Source organism: Cyprinodon variegatus, unplaced genomic scaffold, assembly GCF_000732505.1.
Source record: "Cyprinodon variegatus isolate N-32 unplaced genomic scaffold, C_variegatus-1.0 Scaffold316, whole genome shotgun sequence".
Lineage (NCBI taxonomy): Eukaryota > Metazoa > Chordata > Actinopteri > Cyprinodontiformes > Cyprinodontidae > Cyprinodon > Cyprinodon variegatus.
This window is the reverse complement of record NW_015150769.1, coordinates 861,537-869,576: the sequence shown is the minus strand read 5'-3', so window position 1 is coordinate 869,576 and position 8,040 is coordinate 861,537. Positions and strand designations below refer to the sequence as shown.

General features: G+C 41.7%; 2 protein-coding genes across 5 annotated transcripts in view; one reads left to right on the top strand and one right to left on the bottom strand.

The window, feature by feature from the left end:
- LOC107090914 (G2/mitotic-specific cyclin-B2-like) overlaps positions 1-798 on the top strand; it is a 5,975-nt gene extending 5,177 nt beyond the window's left edge. The window contains exons 6-7 of the mRNA XM_015384554.1: positions 126-279; positions 348-798. Coding sequence (XP_015240040.1) covers positions 126-279; positions 348-458 — 265 coding nt within the window. The 3' untranslated portion in view covers positions 459-798. The remainder of the gene's footprint in view (positions 1-125; positions 280-347) is intronic.
- LOC107090928 (gastrula zinc finger protein XlCGF52.1-like) overlaps positions 1-8,040 on the bottom strand; it is a 34,643-nt gene that overhangs the window by 24,237 nt on the left and 2,366 nt on the right. For 2 of the 4 annotated variants that reach the window (XM_015384574.1, XM_015384575.1), the window contains exon 3: positions 4,591-5,961. The exons of the other annotated variants lie outside the window; for them this stretch is intronic. In XM_015384574.1, the coding sequence (XP_015240060.1) occupies positions 4,784-5,961 (1,178 nt within the window). In that variant the 3' untranslated portion in view covers positions 4,591-4,783. Of the gene's footprint in view, positions 1-4,590; positions 5,962-8,040 lie in introns of those variants that run through there. 4 annotated transcript variants of the gene reach the window in all.

Below are 8,040 nucleotides of genomic sequence, written 5' to 3'. Positions count from 1 at the left end.
AGGGATTGCTGAAGAGTCAATGAGTCGATGCAATCAGCTGGTTTTCCTTAGATAGAAAACTTTGAATCAATCTGACTGGTTGAACTGGAAAGTGACCTGAGATGACATGATGTGAATTGTTATAGAAATAGAGTGAATAGAATTCTGAAGGCTTCTCCTCTTCCTCAGACGCCCACCCAGCAGCATTACTCCACCTACGATGAGGCCCACCTGAAGCCAATCATGCAGCACCTGGCTAAGAACGTGGTGATGGTGAACGAGGGGAAGACCAAGTTCCTGGTGAGTCTCTGATCCGTCCAGCCTGCCGCCGCCGTGTGAACGGAGCGTAAATGTTGCTGTTCCTGCAGGCCGTGAAGAAGAAATACTGCAGCAGCAAACTGATGAAGATCAGCCTCCTTCCTCAGCTGAGCTCCTCCATCATCCAGAAGATGGCAGCTCCTCTCATCAAAGCCTCCTGAGACCATTTTTTAATTTATTTTTTTTAATTTAAGCGACTTTATCACTTGCACTTTAATGGACTTGTTCTCTGAGCCGGGCCGACCCGCTGCTCTACTGGTTCTGTTTTAGAGGTCCTGTTTTGTTAATTTTTAGCTGTTCAGCAGAAACTGTGGCGAAATGTGAGTCTTTGCTGGATTTTCAATAAAGTTTAAATTCCTGGAAGGTTTCCCCTCTCTCTGTCCAGAACTTCCTGAATCCAAACCTAAAGCTGCCATATTTTCAATCGTTGCACGCAGCTACAGCGATGAAACCGCGGGGTTTAAAAGTTCACAGCTCACTATGTTCTCGCACGCTCTGATGAGATCTACCTGCTCACATTGCACGTCTAAAAACCACACATCAGACTCGGCGCAGAGAGATGGCGCTGGTCGGACTCTTCCGTCTGGAAGAAGAACTCCATTGTTAGCGACTGCACAGTGCTGGAGGTTCTGGTAAATCTGCTCCTAGCTTTGCTTCAGCAGCAGGATTGTCTACGATCACGACGACCACCTGAATTTCAGTTTGGTTTTTTTCCTCCTGATTCCTGATCAGGAGTTGGCCGTGAGAGGCTGATCGTTATTTCCTGTCTACTACACAATGAGGCTAAAACTCTGCAAAAAAAAAAGGTATATTGTACGCCTGGCTTAACGGAACATGTCGTAGCAAAGGTCAGCAGTGGTTTAGTTGGGCTCTACCTGCTGATCAAAGAAGCAGAACATCCTCCAGAGGCTCTGATGTCTGTTCCTCTGTAGGATGTCTAAGCTGACCTGAGATCTGAGTGTGACGCTGTTTGACAAGGTAGTGAATGCAACGCATAGGGGCGCTGCACTAGAGGGCAGCCTCAATACCCCCTCTAGAAAAATAGATTTTCTGTATTTAACAGCATCAAATGATAACGAGTGTCGGCACTGATTCTCCTTCACCTCCTATCGCTCTCCTCTCCACAAAGGGATTCATTTCCTCATTCAAGAGAAGCTTGGTTTGGTATTTCCAAATTTGGAAAACATACATCAAAACATACCTTTGTTGAAATATGACCAACAATGGTTTGTCCCAGTTAGCAGTGATCTTTATTAAAAACATTATGGGACGATCTATTTCATTTCATGCTATACTTGACAAATGGGCAAGTGCCAAGGCACTGAATATAACTGTTTAAATGTGGGGCGACGTGTTCACATCCACCGCAAAAATATGTAGTTTTACCCCTGAGTGGAAGAGAGGTTACCTGGGACTGCTGCTCTCTGGCAGAGGATCCAGATGAACCATCAGTTAAGGTCTCAGCTTCCACAGACCTTCACTCGCTTCTCTGCAGCTACCTGATGGTTCATCAACCCTCCGGTGCTTTTAAAGGCATGAAAGCTTCCTAACCAGAGCAGCCATGAATCGGACACTTCCTGATGGTTCTTCCCAAAGATTTTCCACAAAGGATCTTAACAGGGATCAGACCTTTTCTATCTCTGCTTCTGTCTCCTTGAACCCATCAGCCTCAGCAGATTCCTGAGACGCTGGTAGGAGGCAGCCTGATGCCTGCCTGAGGGTGTAGGGGTGCTGCAGCAGCCCTTAGTGGTGAGACGGTGATTTAAAAACAAACCATTAAAAAAAGCTTTGCTCAATTTTACTAATTAATTTAGCAAATTTTGGGAAATTATTTTTTGATTCTTTTTACCGTTACATGTAACTGGATTTTAATTGAATTATGAGGCCTAATAATCAAAAGTTCAAGTTACGTTGTCATGGCAACATCAAGCAAGCTAGAGGTGTGGTCTCCCACTCTTGGCATCAGACTAATGTACCTAATCTGATGATAGAAACGCGGTTCGGATTCGTCGGCTTATGAGACTTTATCGCCACGACCTCAGAGTTCGCCCAACATTTGGACACCTGGAACCAGGCAGGGCCCCCCACCTGGAACCAGGCAGGGCCCCCCACCTGGAGCTCAGAGTAAGAGCACGGTGGCGGCGTGCACTTTAATATCGATCAGTGTAGTTTAATGTAACCATAGTATTTTAGAGTGATTGTCTTCTTTGTGTAACTGTTAATGTTTAAATAGGTTTGCAGAAAGGATTAGAGCTAATAAACAGTGACTCAGCAAATACAGATATAACTTTAATAGAGTGATGTGTGTACAGGGGCACTGCCATGAATTTGGGGCCCAATGAAAGACAGTGATATTGGCCCCCACCCCCCCCCAAAACAGAACCATTAGGTATGCTTTAAAACTGCTATAAAGATAAATAGAAGGGCATCATTTACATTTTCCTTGTTTTTTTTCTGTAAAATTTAAATGAGGGAATTATGCTAACAAAAAAAGTTAAATTAAAATTTACTTTAAACTTGATTAAAAATAAAAAAATAACAGCTTTAGAACAAAAAAAATGTATCCATGTACACATGAAAAGAAAATGGGTTTTTTGTATTTTGAACATATATCCCTGTTTTGTTTTGCTAAACATTTAAGCAAAGAACAGATTATATTTATGCTGCCCCCCCTCAGTAAAGGGCCCTCGGAATTACCCCCCCTTCCAAAGTACTTCCAGCAGCCCTGGTCTGATGCACCTTAGAAGGTGTGGAGCGGAAAACCCCAAAAACCTGCAGGAGCTGGATAGGAGCTGACAGCCATGTTCACGTAGACCAGCTCATTCCAGACAAATGATGCAATACTCCTGTTGTTCCAAAGGGGGCAGCACCTCTGCTCCAGTCCACCTGCGAAAAGCAAAGCCTACAGCCTCCGACTTCCCTGGAGCTCCAGGAGAGCATGCGCGAAATGATTAAATTCAGAGGAACAAAACATGCGATAATAAAGACGTCATTAAATCTCCACTTCAGCATCAATCACACATTTCTGACCAAATATTTTCTTCTCGTTTTGGATTTTTGAAATGAGGATAATTAGGATCATAGAAAATTGGTTTGTTCTTTACCTCCAAACTCAGCATCTCTCCATCCATGCCTGAGTGGCAGGAGGAGAAACACAGCAGCACTCAGTGAATATTAACCAGCAGCTACTTCAATGTTTAACTAAAAGTTAGGAGACGGTTTGGTTAAAAAAAAAAAAATTAGAGATCATACCACTGAAAAATCTGTTCATTAGACATTCGGAGATTTGTCAACTAAAAATGGCAACAAATTGTAAGTTTATACAAGTCAGTAATATAATGCAAGACGCTGAGAAAACATAATTTGTTCTTGACTAGTTAAAAAAGCTTGGCTTCTCAGAGGACCATGACTCCCAGTTACAGGTTAAAATTAACTGGTTTTCTTATTGAACAGACAGAATCAGACTGCAGAGCTTCTATGGATCTTGAAATTTAGTTTCTGGCATCATATTAGTAGAATTTTTTAAGAATAGAAGCAGGGAGAGCTGCAGATTTAAAGGGGAAACAGATTTACTGGGATGTGCAACATGAAATAAAATATATCTCCAAGTTTACCACAAAGTTTACAAGAAAGAAATCTGCTATGTTATATTTAAAATGAAGCATATCCAGATTTTTCTGGATGGATGGAAATGAAATTGTACTTCTAGGGATGCATGATATATTGATTTTGGCATCAGAATCAGCTGTTATTCGTTATTTTTTTATACATTAAAGTTTTTCGGGTGCTCTATATATATATATATATATATAATGTGCTAAAAGGCATCTCTCTGACGTCTATAAATATAAGTTATTATGGTTCTCTTGCGTTCTCAACAATAGGAAAGCTTTCAATAAATAGATGTTTGAGCTCATTTTTGGAAAATACAAAAACCTAATGGAAGCGTTCAGGTGGGGTAACTGTAGGTCCATCAGCCCCCACCCTTAGAGCGCCCCCACCAACTTGCATCACAAAGCTAAACCCTTGTTCTCATCAGTTTTAAGCTGCAATTAGAAGGGAAAAAACTATTAAGATAACTAATGATGTATAAACAGACTAAAATGCAAAAACGTGAAAATATTGAACATGGAGTAAAAGTGGTGGGTAATACTGTACAAAGAGCAGCAGTACTACATTAAAAAAAATCAGTCAGAAGGTTACTGAATTATCTGATTTATTTATAAAATATCTCATAAAAAAACTTAAGAATTGTGTCTTTATTCATTATAATAATAAATCAGTTGAATGGAAAATAATCCTCTTCAGGTTTTGCTGCTTTATAGTATTTATTTTGACGACAGCTTAGCAAAGCAAATAAGAGTTAAAATTGAAGCATCGGGGGGGGGGGGCAGGTTAACAAAGAGACTCCAGTTATCCTGAGACCGGATCGTCCTCCTGCAGGAAGTGAGATGAAGAATAATACTGTTAGCAGGCTGGCTAATCACTAGTTCCCAGATGCAGCCTGGTGAACGGCCATGTGCCGCTTCAGATTTCCACTTAATGAAAACGATTTCCTGCAAACATCACAAACAAACGGTTTCTCCCCTGAATGGACCCTGGCGTGGTTTTCTAGTTGACACTTTTGATAGAATCTGCTTTTGCAGACGTCGCAGCCGAAAGGCCTCTCCTCTGAGTGGACTCTGGCGTGTCGCTCCAGCTGCTTTTCCTTCACAAAACGTTTACCGCAGTGGCTACAGCTAAAGGGTGCGGTGTGAAGCTCCATGTGGCTTTTCAGATGATGTTTCAGTGAAAATCCTTTCCCACAAACACTACAAAGGAACCGCTTTTCGCCTGTGTGAATGCGCATGTGTCGTTTTAGACCCTCCTGATGTGAAAATCTTTTACTGCAAACACTGCAGACGCACAGTTTCTCTCCTGTGTGGACATGCATGTGAGAATTTAGACTGTTTTCAAGCGAAAATCCTTTACGACAAACTTTGCACACAAACGGTTTTTCTGAGGCGTGAATCCTAAAGTGTTTTTTTAGAGTTCCCTGTCTTTTAAACTTAGCCCCACAGACATGACAGGAAAACGCCTTTTCTACTGCATGGACCTTTAGGTGGCTTTGAAGAATTGTTTTTCGATGAAACTTTCTGCCACAGTCAGCACAGGAAAAAGGTCTCTCTCCAGTGTGAAGTCTCATGTGAGTCTGCAGAGAACTCATATCCTTAAACTTTTTCCCACAAAGCAAACAGCCATGTTGTCTCTTTCCAGAGTGAATCATCATGTGTAATTTACTTGAAGTTTTATATTTGAATGTTTTGCCACAAACATTGCAGCCAAAGCGCCCCCCCACACGGAGTCCGATCTCAGCCAAAGGTTTGAAGGGTAGTTTAGATTTGGCCGTCTTCCTTTGTTGGGAGGAAGTTTCTGTGTCTCTCTGCTCCACTGAGCAGCTCGTTGAAGCTTTTGTCTCGCTTTTCTCTGCAGCTTTGATCATTTGAATCTCTACTGATAAAGTTTTATCCTCTTCTTCACTCTTCACAGCCAGCTGCTCTTCCTCCTGACTGATCCCAGATTCCTCCTCCTCCTCTTTCACCTGAGCAGGTTGTGGGTCCAGCTGGTCCAAACCGGAGCTCCAGTCATCAGGAACTTCATCTTTTATCAACGCAACCTGATGGACTGAGAACATTGACACATAAAGACATTAATATTTGGCTGCAAATAAAGATGAGCATTCATTTTTTTAAGAGCTTAAAGTCTGAGTGACTGATAATAAAATCCATTCCCTCCATTTTCTCTCGTTTAGTCGTTGTCAGGGTCGCGGGGGCCGGTGCCCATCTATGGCAGGCTATTACGCTTTTCCACTACCCTCCGAAAATTGATCCGTGCCGAGCTCGGTTCCTTACAAGCGTTTACGCGCCACTCTAGCACGGTTCCTCGCCTCCTAGTGGCGATTTATGGTACTACTGCTCTCTAGAGGTAAACAAGCAAACAAACATGGTGTAACATTCAGGAAGTTTGCTTTTAATTGTTATATTTCTTTGTATGCGTAGATGTAACCCATAGCACATAAGGCCCTACTTCCGGGTTCACTCTGAGAGTAGTGCGCCCTGTCCCTTTAAAAAGGGGGCGGATCCCTGACCCAAACAGATTGCTCCACAGATGCTAGAGCCAACGCTGCTCCTCGCTGTGGCTTCTCTGTTGTTTTTAAAAAAACCCGCCTTGACACTCCACCGCTGTTTAATTTACTCTGATGCCTTCACCATAGATCACTTTAGCTTCTTTCAACTCGATTTACAACTCATAACCTGGTGGACATTCCCTATATCCTCTCCCAAATCATCTACCCTTCGGTCAGGTTTTTTTTTTTGTGTGTGCTGTTCCTTTGACTGTCCACCGGGTGGCGAGCTACCAGAGAACCACCGCTACAGTGTGGTAGGAAAAAGTTTCTTACAAACCCGGATCCTCTGAATTTGGTTTCCCAATGGACCTCATGAACTGTGAACCTGTAACTAATTGAACTGAAGAGTGTAAATGTTTTTTGGGGGGGGTCTTGGGTTTTTTTTTTTCTTTTGAAATTATATTGATCATCTAATTTGTGTTTGTATATTCTATCAATTCATATCCATATAAATCATATAATATAGCTCATTAACATGTATATGTAACCAATACTCTTTCTGTTAGAAAAATAAATATAAAACTATTAATTATAATTTTCTTTGTTGTGCTTATTCACACCCCTTGACTCTGCAGCCGAATCTACTTCAGAGCTCATTTAGCAGTCAGTCAAGCCCAAGTGTTACATAGAGTCAGGTGCAGAAGGCAGCCTTTGGTGAATTTACCTGACAGAGTCGGCTTTTGGGAAGTGGAAACGACAAACGATCATCGAATCAGGGCTTCCAGACGCAGGAAACAACGACAGACATTGAGGTTCATCACACTGCTAAGCAGAATCATCAATGGAAATCGTGCGGCGCGGTAGGGAAGCTAGGATTTAATGAATGATTACGGAGGCTGACTGTAAGGAGATGACACGGTCTGCTCTTTATTATCTGAGAACCGAGCCAGAACTGAACCGCGCCGAGCCCAACTGATGAACTAGAACCATGTTAGCGCGGTTCGGTCATTTCTGCCGCGGTCCGGTTTAGTTTGGCGTGACATTTATACTCAACAGTTATCTCAGTCCATCACAGGGAAACACAGAGACAAACAGGACAAACATCCATTCAGACGCACACCTAAGGAGGATTTAGAGAAGCCGGTTAACCTAACTCATGTTTTAGGACTGTGGGAGGAAGATGGAGTACCCGGAGAGAAGCCACACATGCTCAGGGAGAACATGCTAACTCCATGCAGCAATAATAATAATATTAACAAATACGATTAAGTTTAGAACAAACACTCTGAATAAATTTATTTCAATTAGCTCAGAAAGAAACACACTTAAAATCTATCATGAAAATCAGAAGCAAACATCTTTCTTTTCTATGACGTAATACAGCCAAACTATGAGATACAGGTTTTAAACTATGAAAATCACATCATGAATAATAATGACAGAATTAGGTGCAACTAATGATTATTTGGCAAATTGATTAATCTGTTTTTTCGATAAATCGATTAATAATCAGATAGAAAAAGGCTCCTTAAAGAAGATTTTTCACGAAATGAAACCAGGTGAAACTCAAACTTTTTGACTTGAGGAGTTCTGGATAGAGCAGATTGACATACAAATTTTTTTTTATTTTTATCCTA